General features: G+C 42.9%; 1 protein-coding gene across 2 annotated transcripts in view; it reads right to left on the bottom strand.

Moving 5' to 3' along the window:
• Window positions 1-5,008: 5,008 nt before the first annotated feature.
• Window positions 5,009-20,624, bottom strand: part of vps9d1 (VPS9 domain containing 1) — a 130,292-nt gene continuing 114,676 nt past the window's right edge. For both annotated transcript variants that reach the window (XM_072517939.1, XM_072517938.1), the window contains one exon: window positions 5,009-11,396. In XM_072517939.1, coding sequence (XP_072374040.1) covers window positions 11,315-11,396 — 82 coding nt within the window. In that variant the 3' untranslated portion in view covers window positions 5,009-11,314. The remainder of the gene's footprint in view (window positions 11,397-20,624) is intronic.

The following is a 20,624-nucleotide window of genomic DNA, read 5'->3' on the forward strand; positions in this document are numbered from 1 at the left end:
AAACAAAACAACCAACAAACCCTCAGCCAACATGGCTTACGCAAACAGTGCCACCTTCCCCAGCCACCCCTCTTTTGGTTCTCCTGCCCTTACTCGTGTCTCCCATGCCTCCCCTGGCCCTCCCTCCCCCCTGCTGACAGCTTAATTATTCTTAAAGAAGTCACAACAGCTGCCACCTCCGAGCAAACCCCCACAACGAACCCCTCAAGGCGAATTTAATTTTCTCAAGTCTGAGAAACCCCGCCACGTCGCTAACCCATGCCCCTGACTTCGGGGACTCCGGGTCCTTCCACCCTAGTAAGATCCGTCTCCGGGCCACAAGGGAGGCAATGGCCAGGATGTTGGCCTCTCTCACCCCCTGGGCTCCTGGGTCTTCCGACACACCAAAGATCACCATCTCTGTACTCGGCACCACCCTCACTTGTAAGACCTCTGACATGACGTCAGAAAATCCCTGCCAGAAACCCCTCTGCCTCGGACATGCCCAAAACACATGGACATGGTTCGCAGGACCCCCCGTACAGCACCCACATCTATCCTCCACCTCCACAAAGAACCTGCTCATCCAGTTCAGTCATGTGTGCCCTGTGGACCACCTTAAACTGTATCAGGCTAAGCCTGGCGCACGATGAGCATGCATTAACTTAGGGCCTCCTCCCATAACCCGGCCTCCAACTCCCCACCCAGCTCTTCTTCCCACTTTCTCTTTACCTCCCCCTATTGGGGCTCCCTCCCACTCCATCAGCTCCTTATAGATCTCGGAGACCTTCCCCTCTCCTACTCCTGTTCTCGACACCACCTTATCCTGTGTGGTAGTCACCACTGATGTATATATAGGATGTTGATATAGGTGCTTTACGGTAAGGCCCCTGTACTACAGGTACGGGGGTAGATCCCTGCCTGCTGGCTCTGCCCAGTAGGCGGAATATAAATGTGTGCACCCAGTACAGCAGCCATTTCGTCAGCTGCTGTAGGAGGCCACACATCTGTGTAATAAAGCCTTGATTACATCCTACTCTTGTCTTTGTGTAATTGATTGTGTATCAACCTGCAATCCCCAATGCAACAGGTGCGGGAAGGTCGAAACCTCCCTCCGCACAAAATCCCTCACCTGCAGATACCGGAACCCATTCCCATCTGGCAACTCAAACTCCTCCTCCAGCTCCTCTAAGCTCGGGAAACCCTGATCAATAAAGAGATCCCAAATCTCTCAATCCCTGCCACCTCCAAAGTCCCCCATCCAACCCCCCCCCCGGAGCGAACTGGTGATTATCACATCGGTGCCCACACCGTTGCACACGGAATCATATCTTACAGACACTGTCCCAGACACCACCATCACCATTCCTTGGTCTGTCCTGTTTCACCTGCCAGACAGACCCAGCAAAGGTGGCGGCACAGTGGTTGGAGAGATTTGTCCTGGGAGTCCTCAACATGGACTCTGGACCCCATGACCTCCAAAGCTCTTGCTGATTACCACGTACCGTCCACCATCAGCTGATGAATCAGTATTCCTCCAATTTGAATATCACTTGTGGCGGCTTGGTAATACCACCACAGACCGATTCCTAAAAGGACATAGCTGCTAGACTGGGACTGCAAGAGGTGGTGAGGGAACCAAGCGAGAAAAACATAATTGACCCCATCCTCACCAACCTGTCTGCTGCAGTTGCATTGTCCATGAAGTGACCACCGCCCAATCCTCGTGTAGACAAAGTCTCGTCTTCACATTGAGGAAATCCTCCATTGTGTTGTGTGTACTACCACCGTGCTAAGTGGGATAAACCTCAAACAGATCTATCAACTCAAGACTGAGCATTCATGAAGCGCTGTGGGCCATCAGCAGCAGCAGAATTCATAGAATTTACAATGCAGAAGGAGGCCATCGAGTTTGCGCCGGCCCTTGGAAAGAGCAACCCACCCAAGCCCACACCTCCACCCTATCCCCGTAACCCAGGAACCCCACCCAACCTTTTTGGACACTTAAGGGCAATTTAGCATGGCCAATCCACCTAACCTGCACATCTTGTGGGAGAAAACTGGAGCACTCGGAGGAAACAGACACGGGGAGAACATGCACTCCACAGTGTCCCAAGCCGGGAATCAAACCTGGGACCCTGGAGCTGTGAAGCAACTGTGCTAACCACTGTGCTGCCCTTAAATTGTACTCAACCACAATCTGCAATCTCATGGCCCAGCATATCCCCCACTCTGCCATTACCACCAAGCTAGAGGATCAACCCTGGTTCAATGAAGAGTGCACAAGGGCATGCCAGGAGCAACACCTAAAAATGAGGTATCAACCTGGTGAACCTACAGCTCAGGACTACCTGCGTGCCAAACAGCAAGCAATAGACAGAGCTAAGTGATTCCACAACGAAAGCATCAGATCTAAACTCTGCAGTCCTGCCACATCCACCCATGAATGATGGTGGACAATTAATCAACTCACTGGAGGAGGAGGCTCCACAAATATCCCCATCCTGAATGATGGATGAGCCCAGCACATCTGTGCAAAAGTCAAGGCTGAAGCAGTTGCAACAGTCTTCAGCCAGGAGTGCCGAGTGGATGATCCATCTCGGTCTCTTCCAGAGGTCCCCAGCATCACAGATGTCAGTCTTCAGCCAATATGACTAACTCCAAGTGATATCAAGAAACGACTGAAGACACTGAATACTGCAAAGACTATGGCCCCTAACAATATTCTGGCAATAGCACTGAAGACCTGTGCTCCAGAACTCGCCGCACCCCTAGCCAAGCTGTTCCAGTACAGCTACAATGCTGGCATATACCCGGCAATGCGGAAACTTGCCCAGGTGTATCCTGTACACAAGAAACAGGACAAATCCAACCCAGCTAATTCCTGCCCTATCAGTCTACGCTCCAACATCAGCAAAGTGATGGAAGGAGTCATCAACAGCTGCACTTACTCAGCAATAACTTGCTCACGGACACTCAAATTGGGTTCCGCCAGGTTCACTCAGCTCCTGATCTCATTGCAGCCTTGGTTCAAACATGGACTAAAGAGCTGAATGCCAGAGGTGAGGTATGAGTGACTGCCTTTGACATCAAAACAGCACTTGACCAAGCATGACATCAAGGTACCCTAGCAAAACTGGAGTCAATGGGAATCAGGGGGAAACTCTCTGCTGGTTGGAATCATACCTGGCACAAAGGAAGATGGTCACGGTGGTTGGAGGTCAATCATCTCAGCTCCAAGACATTACAAGACATCAATGACCTCACTTCCATCATAATGTCATTAGTGGGAATGTTCGCAGATGGTTGAACACCACGTCCAGCATAATTTGCCACTCCTCAATGAAGCAGTCCATGTCAAAATGCTGCAAGACCTGGACAATAGTCAAGCTTCGGCTGACAAGTGGCAAGTTACATTCGTATCAGGCAATCGCCATCTCCTACAAGAGAGGATCTAAGCATTGCCCCTTGACATTCAATGGCAATACCATTGCGGAATCCCCCATAATCAACATCCTGGGGGTTACCATTGATCAGAAACTGACTAGCCATATTAATACTGTAGCTACAAGAGCAGGTCAGAGGCTAGGATTCCTCTGGCGAGTAACTCAACGCTCACCCCCCCAAAGCCTGTCCACCATCTACAATGCACAAGTCAGGAGTGTAATGGAATAATATCCACTTACCTGGATGAATGCAGTTTGAAAAACACTCAAGAAGCTCAACACCATCCAGGACAAAGCAGCCCACTTGATTGTTACCCCTTCCACAAATATTCAATCCCCCCTTCCACAAACATTCAATCCCTCCACTGTCGACTAACAGTGCCAGCCATGTGTACCATCTAATGATAATAATAACCTTTTATTGTCACAAGTATGAAGTTACTGTGAAAAGCTCCGAGTCGCCACACTCTGGCGCCTGCTCGGGTAAGCTGGTACGGAAATTGAACACACGCTGCTGGCCTTGTTCTGCGTCACAAACCAGCTGTCTAGCCCACGGAGCTAAACCAGCCCTTCTACAAGATGCACTACAGTAACTTCCAAACCCATGACTTTAACCATCTACAAGGACAAGAGCAGCAGATACTTGGGAACCCCACCACCTGGAGGTTCCCCTCTAAGTCACTCACCACCGCGACTTTAAATATATCGCCGTTTCTTCACTGACGATGGGTCAAAATCCTGGAATCCTTCCCTAACAGCACCGTGGGTGCACCTACATCTCAGGGGTTGTAACGGTTAAAGAAGGCAACTCACCACCACCCTCTAAAAGGTATCTAGGGATGGTCAATAAATGCTGGCCTAACAGTGTTGTCCACATCCCGTGCATGAAAAAAAATGATTCAACTTTGCTAACCAAAGGCTAACTTATCAAAATGCAACTGTAATTAGCATTAATGAGGGTGCAATTCCACCTGTGAAAAAGCAGAGGGACAAGAGGGAATTAGTGGCCCATATATTGAAAAAGAAAATCAGACAGAGTGTAGAGCAGGTTATCACCTTATTTTTATTACTGCTCAAGACAAACCTCACCCAGAGAGAGGCTAGTCCAGAATATTTCTTAACTAAAACAATGATAAATTATGTGAGAAAAGTGGTAATAATTGTTCAAAGAAAAAGTAGTGCAGACCCATTTAATTCATTGCATCAAGTCACATTTCCAATTTCCCCTGCAGTAGGAAACGCCTGGAAGTGGTCAGCAGAGACCAAGCAACACAAAGCAAGTCAGAAATTACTATGTAGTAATTTACACTGCAGCTTAATATGCCAAACAATCACACACTTGAACACTGGACCAGGCAGCGGTCTGAAGTGGCATTTTGGCAGCTGATTGAATAGCACTACCCCCATTCAGGTTGGATTCCACTGATAATCTAATAACGTCAGACACAAATGTGAAAAAAGCTTGTACCGGGTTTTCCAAGATAACTGAATTCCAGAAAGAATATGCAGTTCAATATCTTGGGAGTGCTGTGACTTTTCAAAATCATACCACTAATTTAAAGAGATACTTTAGTCGGACAAGATTATAGCTAATATTGGATAGAATTATACCATGAAATTTTATTTGTCAGAAGTAGTTTTGATGTACAAATTTGTCATTATTGAAACAAAACTTAAAACTCAAAGACAAAAAATAGTCTTGTTTAAGGTGACATTTCAGCGATCAAGGGAGCTCAAAGCCAGGATCTTCCCCATACCATATCTTTATTTTGACCCTTCAAAAAAAAAAAAAGGAATTCACAATAATCGATAGATTCACGGTATCTATTAATACATTCATAAGATTACATTTAAACAATTGAATAAATATATAATTGGGGCAGAACATTCATGTTTCTTACATTGTTACAGAAGAATCAGCAACTTCATTTGTTTGTAAGCATAAGTTAGCAAATAAGCTTAAATGTCCTTTAAAAACCATTAAGGTTACATTGTAAACGTTACAGAAATTATGGCAGTTTTACCATAGAATTGCAGCACTATAAAGTAAATTAGTCCAACCGGCACAACTTCCCTGTGAAAACATCAGGGCTTTCTCACCACTGTAAGATCCATGGAAAACAGGGAAAGAAACACAAGCTAAAAAGAAAAGAGACAACACTTTGAACAAATGTTTGCAGTTCCATTGATCCAACACTTCACGTTTTCAAGTCTTTGTACAGTATCGCTATTGATTCAAAGACCCATTTGGAAATAGTGTTTCACGTTTTGTCAGATTATCAAAAAAAGATCTCTCCCTTTATGAACCGGAAACATCGAAACTGATTTTCAACCAGATCTCACATTATTAGCAGGTCACAGAGAAAGCAGATTTAAAAGCTGAATTGTGAAAAAGAAAATCGATACCATCTATTCTGGCTCCAATTTTGTGGTCAAGTCAGATCAGACGTAGATCAAAAAGGTTTTCACGTCAAAATTCACAGTAAGTTAATCATCTGTACACATTTATTCCTTTCAAATATAAATATTATACAAGAATCTAAAATTCAACTATTTTTATAAAAATCTCTTTCTAACAAACATAGCTACTTTGACTAACATGATAGGATTTCCACCTAACATCAACTGCCATGGGACTTAGCCCAGTTTCGTTCACGATCTCTGCAAGGCCCTTCAGTGTTTACTCACTTCCTGCCCCTTTCAATAACCCTAGTTGACAAGGTTTTATTATGACGGAAACGTCATTTTATATTTCCAAAAACTGTTTCATACATTCAAAAATCTCAGCCTCATATCACCCATCCACTTCCACCTAACATTCAGAAAGGAGAAATGTTTCAAAATGCACATTCATAAATGAAACATCAATATGCCAACAAAAGTATGAGACAATTCAACTCAAATAACCAAGACCAGTTCATAAAACAAAGTTATGCACACTCTGCAGAATACAAAAGCCCAAGGTAATTAGAGCACACCATTGTCTTAAGTGGGACTGGAGTGGGAACAGGGTGCTGGACTGCTCTTCAGAGGGATGCCATTGATCATTGCACTGGAGTTACTCAGCTGAAAAAGATTTTCCCCAACATCCTGTTGTAAGACATCTGGATTGAAATGAGAGTCAAAGGGGTTAGGCAAGAAAGTAGATTTGGGGCCACAGTCAGGTCAGCTATGATCTTATCAAAAAGCGGAGCCAACTCGAGGGACCAATATCTACTCCTGTTCTTAATTTGTATGGTTGTGTGTATGAAACTAAGATTGACATGAATTACTTGGCAACATTTTGGTTTGGCATCAGCATTGCCATCACTGGGCAGAAGAATGAAGGGTTCAAGGCCTCAACAGCCTGCTGAATTGAGACTGGAGTAGTCTTTAAATACTTGTTGATACCAAGTAAGGTACTCACATCCCCTTAGTGGACACTGGCTCAGTGGTAGCATCCTCAGTAGAGTCTAAAGGGTTGGGCTCAGGTCCTACAGACAGCCTCAGTGAGTGAAGACTGGAGCGCCAGAAGACATGCAGAAGGGATACCCGTTATCCGATGGGCGAAAGTGCCCAACCCCCATTGAAAAGGATAGGCAGGGCTCTTTAACTGTGGCTGCAGAACACGTGGGATAAAGTAATTTGAAGATTAAAAACTGCGAGGAAGACAATGGGAAACCAAAACAACTACTCTTCCTTAATAAGGCTCAAAAACCTTATGTGCAAATCTTGATTGAGGACCAGTCCTAGGGCAGAGCATAATAGATGGCTGGACTTCGCTGTACCGATCAATAAATTATATAATTGCAATTTTTTTATATCAACAATTAAATCTAGTGGGATTCAGAAGACAGGCAGTAGCATTCAGTTCCAAATGTCAGTTGGGTTTAATGTTTTTTAAATTACCACAAAAAAGGTCTCCGATGTCTGATGAAATCATTGAATCATTTCAATTCTTTTAAAATTCATTCTTAGGGCTATATCTGGACAATAGTCATTTATCAAATTATTGGCAGCGCATCACCGGATTCCTTAAAGTGGTCATAATGTCTAGAATATTTCATGGTAAATTCTTTATGTATTCAAATACTATTGCTTTGTTTCCTTGCAACTTTAACAGTGAATCATTAAAATAGCATTTTTAATGTTTGAAATGTGCACGATATATTTATCAATTAGCCCCCAGTTGACTGTAGATCTTGAGTTACAAGTTGCAATTTTACACAAATGACAACAAATGGAAAGTATTCCTTCCACTGAGTTTTTAAAACATGGCATCTTCAAAGAGGTTACAGTAAAATTAAGATGATGTCCCCTCTTCAACTTGCTTTCATGAGATTCACAACATTTTGCACAAACTTACTCTGGTAAGGCAATTTGTTACAGATTACTGTCGGGGCAACTCAATTTCAAAGAAATCATGTTTCTCCTTCAAACTGAAGAATACGGCTAACAAGGAGGGGGAATGCAACATAACACAAGAGGCCATTAGAAGGCTTGCAGACTGGTCAGTTGAGTGGCAAATGAACTTTAGGTACATAATGTGAGGGATGCACTTTGTAAGGAAAAGATTAAAACATCAACTGCACTTAGAAAATAAGAAATGGAATATTGAGTAGAAGAGCAGAGATACAAGGCGAACAAATAATTAGATGCAGCATCTCAGGTCATCAAAACAATGAAAAATGTGTAAAAAGGCTGTGGGATTTATTTCTAGGGGTTTAAAAGTAGCGAAGTTATGTGACACCTATAGTGTCCAGGTTAGGCTGCACTAGTCTGGTCTTCAGTGTTTAAAAAGGATGTAAACATGGTGGATGCAAAAATGATTGACAGGAGAGTGGCAGAACTGAACGATTACACCCATCAGGAAAGAATGATCAGGAAAACATGGCAAAGATCTTTAAATCTATGTATGGAAGGACAAGATGAGGTAGAATGAATGGAAGGTGACTGGTGCAGAACATAAACGCAAGCACAGACTGGTTGGGCCAAATGACCTCTTTCTGCGGTGTACATTCTATGCAAGTCTATGTAATTTCTCTGCTCCTGATTCTAAGATGTCACCTATTAGTGATGGACAATCTAAGAGATAGCCAGGTTTGGAGGCCAGTTTGCAAAACCCAAATTGGCAGGTAACTTTTTCAACTGTGTTCTTCTTTTCCAGAAAGCTGACACAGTTTGGAAGTTAGACTATTTCACTTTCATACTGAAACCAACTTGGGTATTATGGAATCTCAATAATCTACCTGTTTCATGTTCAATGACACCACTATGTATATAGTGATTCAAAGCAAAGAAAACTTTGATTCAAGACTGATTTTTCTCTGATCTTTACTGTACTGTGAACTAGTCATATAAAACATACATAATATTCAACAATTTAAAAATTACAGGAATCAATTATAAGGAGCCTTCTAACACAATCCAATCAGTAATATATATTGTTTGGGTAAATATTACTGAATCTGAATGTAAGCCAGTGGTGAGGTGTGAGGGAAGTGAAAAGAGCATTGGTAAAAGTAGTTTCTCCTGCATGTAGCCCGTGCTGCCTGGTTTTAATAGAAAAAGCATGCTGCCTTCCCTTTATGGATCTACTATGAACAATCCTTCTTTTCTCCTTTTCAATTTATTTCATTTTGATCTCCCCTGAAAGCCTATTGGAAAATGGTCAGTGGTTGAGTGGCTACTCCAAGCAGCCCATCATGTTATTTAAATAAAGTAATTCCAGATCATCACCACAGCACAAGCATGTGTGAGAAAATAGCTGACAATCGCCCAACAACTTCCATAGGATTCCCAGGGCAGCTTCTTCAGCTGATTCATCAGGTTCTAGTAGGAGCCCCTTAACTCCTGGTACGTTTAATTTTAGATCTGACATTGGACATATGCAGCAGAATGATATTTGACAATTACTTAATTCCCTACGCATTGGCATAGTAGTATTGTCGCTGGACTAATAATTCAGAGAACCAGGGTAATGCTCTGGCGACCCGGGTTGGAAGCCCACCATGGAATTGGAATTCAATAAAAAATCTGGAATTAAAAGACTAATGATGATCATGTAGCCATGGTCGATTGTCGCCTACATCCATCTGGTTCACGAACGTCCTTTAGAGAAGGAAATCTGTGCTCCTTACCTGGTCTGACCTATATGTGACAGCAATGTGGTTGACTCAGAAATGCCCTCAGGGATGGGCAGTAAATGCTGGCCCAGCCAGTGCCACCCACATCCCATGAATAAATTAAAAAATACATCCCTTGAAATGTTTATATAAATATATAAAACAAAGTGTAAAAGAAAAAAAAATATTTAGAAGTCACCAAGAGCATAAGGCAGGCATTATTCATAGGAACAGCATTAGAAATCTTTGTGATCTTGGTAAATGTCTTACGTTTTCTTAGGCGAGCGTGCACTCAAGGTTTTGCAAAGCAGCATTAGAAGATAGTGCTAGAAGTCTGATTTACAGTTCCTATTAAGAATGTTACATCCTTCTATTTTAAATAACTATAACATAGAAAATAAACAAATCTGCCAATTTAGAACTTAATATACTATTTAAAAATCACCTTCTAAACATATGGTTATATTACAATACATTGAATCAAAGAACAAAACCAACGTAGTGGATAATTCAGTACCTGCACTGGTGCAGGAGGGGGTGTGCAGTTCTCTAGCTCCACTGCCCACTAGTATGTAGTGATGTTCTCCAGCATTGGTATGCAATACTGAATTTTCTTGCTTTGTAATGCACATTATTACCCGCAAGCAATTGCAATGTTTTGTCCTAATAATCTCACAGACCGAGACAATGTTTTTAGTAAGATTATTTTGTGCAACATTGAAACGATTGCCACAAATAATGTAATGCTTCAACTTATTTTATATATTCATGAAGAACAGTGCCTTGAATCCAGTGAATTAAATATAGTCAGGAATGTGGGAAGTTAACGAGATTAACCGTGACCTTGAGATGAAAATGAAATAACGGAAAAATAACAAGATAAGTCAGTGTCTAGAGACATTGAGGTGCAAATGGCCATATTAGAAACATTGTTTACCCGAGATCAGTGGGGTTATACAAATGATAACTTCTAAAGGAAATTGAGCGAGGAGACAGCAGAATCTACAGAGGGGAATATCAAAGAGATTGAACTGTATAATTCCTAACACCCTCATTTGGAAACAGGCTAGTTTTCCATCCAACAGTCAGACAGGCCATTTCCATCTGTGATCCAAGCCAGAGAGGCCTGTTCCAGCTAACATTTTGAGCCACGGCAAATTGTAGATAGTCTCCTCTAAAAGACGCAGTTTTGTGCTTTCAGTGAACCAGGAAGAGACGTTTTTTCAGACTTGGTCACCTTAGCGGTATTGCATGGTAACTATTAACTGGATTTGACCTATAGAGTTACTAAAATTGAATATTGCTTGGGAAAAGGGGTGCCTTAGTTGGTTCAGGGAATGTGGGTATATTTTTGGATCAAGAGGTAACTTCAGATAACGTAGTGTGTTTAGTTATTCATATACATAGACTGGAGTGTCTTAGTTCAGGGAACGTGGGTAAAGTTTTGGATCAAGAGGTAACTTCAGATAAAGTAGTGTGTTTAGTTATTCATATACATAGACTTAAATGCCAGAGTGTATATTAGTCTTTTGCTATGTCTTCTTTTCTTTAATAAATATTCTTCATTAATTGTTTGCATGACGACTGGACTGGTTCCTCACTGGATTGTATATGGTTCCTCACATTATCCCAAACAAATATACACAATCATCAAGTTATCCTTCAAGATTTCGAGGCATTCTCGCAAGTAACTTCAGCGGATGTTCTTAACAATATAAAAATAAACCATTAGGAAGTGTAACAAAACTATTCTTGAAGATTCATCGTGAATGCAGGTTGTAACTTTCATCCTTTGGATAAAGATTCCACATAAGAGAGAGCACTCTGCATAGACGTTAGACAGTAGCCTTCTTCACCAATTAAATACCTAAAGAAAGAAAAAATGACATTTGTTATTCTTTATGATCATATATTCAAAAGCTGCATGAATCAGTGTAATTTTCCAGTGAGAAGGCATAGTTTGCTTTAAACCAAGATCCTTTTAAGTTTTCATTGTTCAATTGTTGCAAAAGGATGAGAAAGAAAAAGACACACCCAGATGTACAGACCATGGAGTACATTCTCCCAGTGCCTCACCAGGCCATGTGACTGAATATTACATTTTCTGCAGTACATGGAGATATTAAAAAAGATAATTAAAAATGCTTTAAACAAGTCAACGGAGCAAAGACAAATGAGTTATTAAAATATAGGAGTTTCCAAACCACAACAGTGAACCTTAACTAATCCATAGGCCCCAAGAGTATGACCTTTCCAATTAAAGCAACTAAGTTCAATTAGCACTTATATTTCTGACTTACTGGGTTGAGGTTCGTGAGCCTAGACAGCTAAAAAAAAACCCTCATTAAATGCTAAATCAGAACACCAGAATACACTGGGTTTTCGCAGTTCGAGATGTATTCAAACTTAATGGGATTATTGATTTAAACTTAAGTGCGTGGACCATGAGAAACCATAGTGTGCGCTCAAATGAGTTACAAAGACAAGAAAAACCTGGATACTCAATTGTTAATATAAGCAACAACATTCTATTTGCTTTGAGAAATGCATGGTACAGCGAGGTTTTACTTCAGCTGTAATTAAATAGGAAGCTCAGTCGGAACCAGGGAACGCTATGAAAAGATCCCTCTTCATCAGCCTGCCGAAGATATGCTTTTCTTCCAAAACTGACAGCGATTAAAATACTGGCTGTGTTGCAAGAACCGCTGGAGGATATGGACTCAAGTGGCAGACAGCTCCCCGGGGCAAACTGTGACCTACATTTTGTGGTGACTGTTAAATTTTAGCAAGTTACAACTGAGCATAGGAGCATTTCAGGAAAGTAACAATAAAATGTACAAAAGTCTTTATGGGAAAGTAGTAACCAGTGACAAGCTTTACAGAATTTCTTTTAGATGTTGAACACAACCAGCATTCAACTGTAGGTTTTTCTTTTCCGTAAAAAGTTCAAAGAAGATATACTATTATACGTCAGAATAATGTTTATCTTTGTTAAGATATGTTGCAGTTTAACCTCAAATGGAAGTAAGGAGTTATTCAATATTATCTTTGGAATCATAGACAATGGAGGCAATTTTTTTTTTTTTTTACAGAGACCTGATGAAGTGCACAAACATTTATGAGCATTAATAGACAATTATTTTGCAAAACATAGCCATTTATTTTGTTGGTTATTAATTTGCGCAAAATGATTTGGCTACCTATTTAAAACATGATTTCATTATCATGATTTGTCCTCACATTGTGAAGCAGACTTTGATTGAGAAACCTGGCTTCTGTAATGAAGCTAAATTAGTACTTTAGTATACCCCATTCAGCTCTCACAATTTGGGTGTAAAAAGGAGAAAAGGATTTTTAAAAAAAAGTGCACAATGCTCATAAATTTCTACCATATTTTCTAAAACCATGAAAATATGACACTCCACCTTCAGTTTCTACCACTCATGGGGCAAAAATGAATGAAGCATCAATCAGAACAAATGCTACCATAGACTGAAGGCTAGGGACATTTTTTGATGTATATACGGGCAGCACGGTAGCCTGGTGGATAGCACAATTGCTTCACAGCTCCAGGGTCCCAGGTTCGATTCCGGCTTGGGTCACTGTCTGTGCGGAGTCTTCACATCCTCCCCGTGTGTGCGTGGGTTTCCTCCGGGTGCCCCGGTTTCCTCCCACAGTCCAAAGATGTGCAGATTAGGTGGATTGGCCATGATAAATTGCCCTTAGTGTCCAAAATTGCCCTTAGTGTTGGGTGGGGTTATGGGGATAGGGTGGAGGTGTGGACCTTGGGTAGGGTGCTCTTTCCAAGAGCCGGTGCAGACTCGATGGGCCGAATGGCCTCCTTCTGCACTGTAAATTCTATGATATATATATTTCTGAAAGTCTTCAAACAGTTTAATTTTCATTCAATATATAATGCATTCCCCTCTTTTGCCAAACCTCTAGTCCAGGTTACCTGTGGTGGGCTAACTTCAAAATCTCCTTCTTGTCTTCATACCCCACCACCACTGTCCCTTTGGACTCTGCTGAGATCAACAATCGCTGTTTAGCTCTATATTTCCCTCCAGAACTCATGAACAGGCACTTGCCACCTATAGTCTTATTACATCAACTTGGCCAGATTCCTTCGTCAGCATCTTCCAAACCTACGCCCTTTACCACCAGGCTCACGGGAACACCACCCCGGCAGGTTCCCCTCCAAGCAACACACCATCCGGAATTGGAATTATATCGGCGTTTCTTTTTGGTCACTGGGTCAAAATCATAGAACTCCTTCTGCACCTACACTACATGCAGCAGTTCAAGATGAATGCTCACCACCAGCTTCTCATCAAGGGCAATTAATTTGTGATGGACAAGAAGTGTTCATTTTGACAGTGGCGCCCACATCTCAATGACAAATCAACCCCAAAATGGAGCATTCAACTGTAACCAGCTCATGCTGATATTTATGGTCCACTTGAGCCTTCTATTGGTGTTCCTTATCTAACTCGATTATAGCAGACTGTGCTGACTGCCACTGGGCAATGATATTCAGCCTTACTAACGACGCTTCACCTAATTGTACCTGAAAACATGTTGGTGGAGGGATCATTATTCTCACCAAATTACAACTTGATCTTTTCCCTACTTCTTCAAAATGTCCTCGTTATGCTTCACCCTCTGGCCTCTCCTTTAAGATCCTTGTTGTGTAGCGTCCACCAGCCCCATTCTGAGATTCCTGCAGTATATCCTCCCACATTCGCTTCAGGTCCTGTTCAACCGAACTGAGCTTCCAACTCCATATCCTCTGCACTACAAAACTTCACGCCTGCAACATCACCGACTTCCATGCCAGCTCAGCCCCTTTAATATGCTTTTGTCACTTTGATACAATAAGCCCACTGTTTTATTAATTCCCTAGATGAGAACTTCCAACTTCCACGATCTGTAATGCTCAGCTCATCTATGTCTCATCTGTCTATCACAGAATCACTACAGTGCAGAAGGAGCCCATTCGGCCCATCAAGTCTGCAATGACCCTCCGAAAGAGCACCCTACCTAGGCCCATGCCTCCAACCCATCCATGAAACCCAGTTAATGCCACTTAACCTTTTGGACGCCAAGGGACAATCTAGCATGGCCAAACACCTAACCTGTAAATGTTTGGACTGTGGGAGCAAACCGGAGCACCCGGAAGAAACCCACTTAGACATTGGGAGAATGAGCAAACTCTACACAAACACAGTCACTCAAGGCGGGAATTGAACTTGGGTCCCTGGTGCTGTGAGGCAACAGTGCTAACCACTGTGCCACCATGCCGCCCTAAATCCTACTTTGTATTAAGTCCACTTCATCTGAGCTACTGAGCTTCATTGAGCAATATTGGCTTTTCATTTCCTCGCATTCAATTTCACATTAGATGTTTAAATTCCTCCCTGCTATTTCTGTCACCTTCTCAAACTCTTAACCCACTGTCCTTATGACTCTGGGGCCTTGTACATCCTCTCACCCGATCAACCTAGGCTACTTGCCTGTCAACCCGACACCTCAGCTTTCTATCTTCCTTAAAACGCAACTTTGTGACCAATTATTTGCTCAATATCCTAACATCAGAATCAGCTTTTCTTTATGTCTCTGCATTTGCTATTAGATAACTTTTCTATGTTAAATATGCCACATATATGCAAACTGCGTCTGTTGATATTGATCAAAATGTTATTACAAAGGTGTCTCAACCTTTGTCTAAACCAATGACGGCTCTATTTACATCATCAGAATGGAAAGGGAGAGAGAACTATACAAGCAGAAAATAAACAGGGGAACAAAACCATACTTTGAGTCACTTGCCTGATTAAAAATAGAATCAATCTTGCAAAAGTGCTCAAAAGGATATCACAAATTAGACAGGATTCCATAGGAAATAAAATGGCACATAAACCAATTCAACTCATAAAAATGCATACTGCAAAGTCCTCGCAAAAAGAAAGGCAGGCAACAGCTTTATGTCTGACACCTGGAAATTTCTGAGTATTTCCTCCACACTCAGCATCGTTTTTCACTCTCTCACTCTTTCATCCAACAAGGTACAAAATTAATTGGTTGGAAAAATCCCTGGCTCAACTGCTTACCCTTTTACATTACAGCAAAATGGCGAACAATCCTTTGAAAAATCAAAGTTCAGTTTTTCTTTTTATAAAACTTTACAAGATATATGAAGGTCACCTTTAAGCTAAAAGAGAAGTTCAGACCTGCACAAATCTAATTTTGGATTAATCATATTGGATTACTCCTCGCTCTGTGTCTAAATTTTCTTCCGAGGGACTCCATGCAATGGCATTTTTATGCTTGCTTGCATTTGCGTGTTTTTGTGTATTTATAATGATTTTCCATTATCTACAGATAAATTCCCAGCAAAAGGATTTGGCTGCATTGCAGCTCTGTGCATTGGTGGAGCATAGTTGCACGAGGGCCCAGCTAAACAGAGTGCCTGCAACAAAGGCATACCAATGTGCGAGAAATTGGGATCAGCCAGCTGTCATCATAAAGAAAAAAAAATCAAATTCATGCACATTGAGAATAGAATATTTAAAGAGGAAGGGGAAATTATGAATGACTCCCACGTTAATTGTCCAATATGTTCAAACTTTGGCTGAGTGTGTGTAGAATATGTATTCAGTCATGTCTCAAAATGGGGAATTTAACAAAAGGTGGAAATCACAAGGAAAAATTAAATTCACACTAAAACAGACACAACCAAATGGATAAACATGCCCACTTGGAACAAGTGGCGAGTTTAGAAGAATCAACTTTTCTCCTTTTTCAGAGGTGAATGAACTACAGATGTGCTAGTCGTTGAACAGTTAGGGACCTTCTAACAAACATCATGACAAATGTGACTTGTAAACACTGGAAACTTTAACATTGCGTGAGTTTATGAAATAATTAATTCAAGATCCAAGGACATATTTTACTTTCTGCCAAGTACTGTCATTTGGTTTTTTAAATTACAAATTCTGTTTTGCTCATTTTCTTCACATCTCTTTGGCACATACACAAGTTTAGAAGGGAGTGGAGGACCAGACACCATGAGATTCAACAGCAATTGAGAAAATTATGTGGTTCAGTGGTTAGGTAACCTGAAGGCTTAAGTTCTATTTTATTTATGTAGCATGTGCCAATATTTTAAATTGGTTTTGGTGCCTAAAATCTATTTAATTAAGAAAAAGAAATTAAAACAATGCAATATTGAAAATTTCAATATTTTTTCTTTGTTTATCATATTGTTCTCGAAAGAATCAACAGTATTTGGGTAATTGTTACTCATCTACTTCCTTAAGAGAAAGAAATGACCATAAGGTAACTTTTCTTTGATATTTCATGGGCCATTTCTTGGAGATACTTTAGCTTCACTCAGTACAGGTTAGCATGTGTGGATTAAACTGCACCTTGGTGCTGGTGACATCTCAAGCACTGCACTTACAATAACAGTGTTCTTGGGAGACTATGGGTCTCCGGGATTCTTCGGGTTGGAGAATCGCTGGGGGGCGGCGTGAATCCCGCCCCCGCCGGCTGTCAAATTCTCCGGCGCCGGAGGTTTGGCGGGGGCGGAAATCGCGCTGCGCCGGTCAGCGGGCTCCCACCAGCGACTGGCCGAAGTCCCGCCCGTTCTATGCAGGTGCCGCCGGCGTAAATTGGAGTTGGTCCCTTACCGGCGGGACCTGGCGGCGTGGGCGGGCTCCGGGGTCCTCGGGGGGGGGGGGGGGGGGCTGCGGGGCGATCTGGCCCCGGGGGTGCCACCACAGTGGCCTGGCCCGCGATCGGGGGCCCACTGATCTGCGGGCGGGCCTGTGCCATGGGGGCACTCTATTCCTACCCGCCGGCCGTGTAAGCCTCCGCGATGGCCGGCGCAAAGGTGAACCCCCCCCGCACATGGATGACGTCAGCAGTCGCTGACGCTCCCGCGTATGCGCGGACCCGCGCCGGCCGATGGTCCCTTTGGCCCCGGCTGGCGCAGCGCCAAAGGCCTTCCACGCCGGCAGGAGGGGCGCAAACCACTCCACAAGTAACACGATCAGTTTAATTGTTTCATTCACTGACCAAAATGGCCAATTATCTACCTCCGGTACTGTACAGAATAAAATAAACTTTAACCAGGCTTCTTTCAATAAACTCAGAATGATTTATTAGAAAACAAAACGTATTTTTTAAGACAAGTTGCAAGAACTGGTAAACACACAGTGAACTTTGTGTTCACTTGGGAACAAACCACTTGGAAATTTGACTACAAGAAGCCTCTCAGCTTACTTAGAATCCTCTGCTTTACAAGCCCTTCACTTCAACTGAAGAATCAACTCATCGAAGAAACTAAATTCCTGCCATGAAAGAGTCAGACAATCATGTATTGTAATTGTACTGTTTTACTTTCATCTATACCTAATCTTTCTAGGTCTGATAATGTGTGAGACAAGTGAGTGAAATATCACATGTTAAACCTCTGAGGCAAGTGATAAGTGTGTGATAATAGATACCATTCTTTGGTTTTTCAAACTCTCAAAGAGCTTGCTGCTGGGTTATTTAAATTGGGACAATCATTCGGAGTGCAAGAAACACACACGTTACATACACACATACTGATCATGGGCAATTGAAAGGAACACACCAATTCTGTCACTGACAACATTCAGTTTAAAATCTATGTCCTCATCTTTAAATTCCTTCGTAGTCATGCCACATTGCATCTTTACATCTTCCCCCGACCTCAATACTCTATTCTTTTACTCTGTTCTTTTGTGCACCTCCATTGGAGACAGAACCTTCAGCCATCCGGGTCCATGACACATAGTTCCTGTGTTTTATGAAATTGCTTCCAATAACCATCTACTTGCTTGATCAATGCTTGTTCATCTTACCTACCCCCTCCTGACACAGTGTTCACTTTTATTTTTCCATGAGTCAGGATGTTATTTGCATTTAAATAAACTGTATGAATGTGTTATAACCCCCAGGAGCCCACCCCACGAACCCACGGGGAAACCATTGTTGATCTCCCATAGGACTCGTGGAGTACAAGCTTCCCTGTTAGGGGGCGGAGGCCACTCAGCTGGAGTTCCTTACAAACAAACAGATGACGGGAATCGCCTCAGTGAACTGTTGATGGGCCGGTGACTTAGAATCCGGTTGAGTCTCACGGCAGGAAACTGGAGTTACAGCAGGAGACACAGAAGAGGCACCACGACTTGAGGACACAAGGGTGACAATTTCACTCAGGCGATGAAGTCTATGTCTGCAATTTTGGTGCCGATGTTGCTCTTATTAGCCTTAGTTTTATTAGCTCTAATTCTGTCACCTTTGCTCACGAGTAGCCAGGTATCTTTCTGATACCGCCACGTGGTTCAAGCTCAAGTAATGATTAATAATGCAGCACACCGCTTAGTAAATGTTAAATCAACCATCATTTATTATATACAGCAATAAATACTTATACAATCATCCTACTTCTAGACTATTACCTACCACTAAAGGTCAATACTTAACTTTGGTGATGGCCCACCAGGTCAGGGAAACGAATGGTCTATCAAATTGGGTCTGGCCTGTGGGATTCAAAAAAAGCTGGTACGGGTCGATAGTCTGGAACACCTATCTGGTTGCGATCGCTGGTGTAAGACTTACTTGTTCTTTCGTTGAAGGGTCTCGAAGGTTGTGAGTAGGAGAAGAAGGGTCGATCTGAACTTGGCCCCTATTTTTATAGTCCCTAGGGGCTTCCTGCCTCTCGGGGCGGACCTTGACCCTGGTCCCGAGTGATTGGACTTGCTCCCAATCACTGGGTTCGATATGCTCCAATAATGGGGCGCTTCCTTGATCGGGGGGTGGTCGTCCACCTTTCTTTGTCTCAGCCACTGCTGGCGCCGACAGGTCTGGATCGGCTTTCAATTGCTAATTTGTAGCAATTGTTCCCGGAGATGGCCGATTAAAATGCAGATGGCTGGGTTGATGTGCTGTTAATGGTTGCAGGTATCGGTCTGGGCCGACCTCCCCAGAGCCAAATACACTGTTCTGCCTGCAGCTGACCTTTTGAGTCCTGTTGGCTGATTTTCCCATCAGCCTTTTTAGTTCACCATTTTAGATCGGGGTTTGACCAAATTAATCGGGAATCAGCCATTTTAGGTGGCTACACCAGGGCACTTTGGCTCCCAGGCGTTCTGCTGGAAAGAATGGGTCTGGTCTCATACAAAGGCCTGGTTCATGGGATAGTTCAGTGGAAGCACTTGGACCACCTGAAGACGTGAGAGCCTACACTTCACGACACTCAACCGGCAGTATTGCCGTCTCCTCCATGCCAGGAACCATCCTTCAGCCTGGGGACCCTGCCATCTGGAATACAGCATCTGGTCCAGCAGGAGGAGGATGACCCTGGACCACAGATGGACATGGAAGACCCATACCAGCGGATGACGTCGTGTCCGGGACCGACATCCTGGCAATCACTCTTCGGAGGTTGACCAGGAAATGGTGGTCAACAAACCGATACACTCCACTCGACCCAGAGCCATCACAGGCGGTAGAAGCGGCGCAAGAGGCCCCACCATTGGTGGCTGAAGGGGGTGGTGGGGTTAGACCCCCACGGGGACACCATTGTTTTTTTTAAATTATAAATTTTGAGTACCCAATTCATTTTTTCCAATTAAGTGTTTAGTGTGGCCAATCCACCTAGCCTGCACATCTTTTATGGGTTGTAGGCACAGGCTTGGAGGGCCGAAGGGTCTGTTCCTGTGCTGTACTTTTCTTTGTTCTTTGTGGGGGCGAAACCCACGCAAACACGGGGAGAATGTGCAAACTCCACGCGGACAGTGACCCAGAGCTGGGATCGAACCTGGGACCTCGGCGCCGAGAGGCAGCAGTGCTAACTACTGCATCACCGTGATGCCCAGGGACACTATTGTTGATCTCCCCGCAGGACTCGTGGAGCATGGGCTTCCCAGATAGGAGACAGAGCGGAGCTCATTACAAACAAACATAACAGTCGGTCCAAAGCAGGGCCTGGTGTGGTTAGTTCTCCCAGCAAGGACTCTGCTGGGAGCGAGCTGTTGCCTTGAGCAGAATATTATAAATAGTT

This window comes from Scyliorhinus torazame, chromosome 10, assembly GCF_047496885.1.
Source record: "Scyliorhinus torazame isolate Kashiwa2021f chromosome 10, sScyTor2.1, whole genome shotgun sequence".
NCBI lineage: Eukaryota > Metazoa > Chordata > Chondrichthyes > Carcharhiniformes > Scyliorhinidae > Scyliorhinus > Scyliorhinus torazame.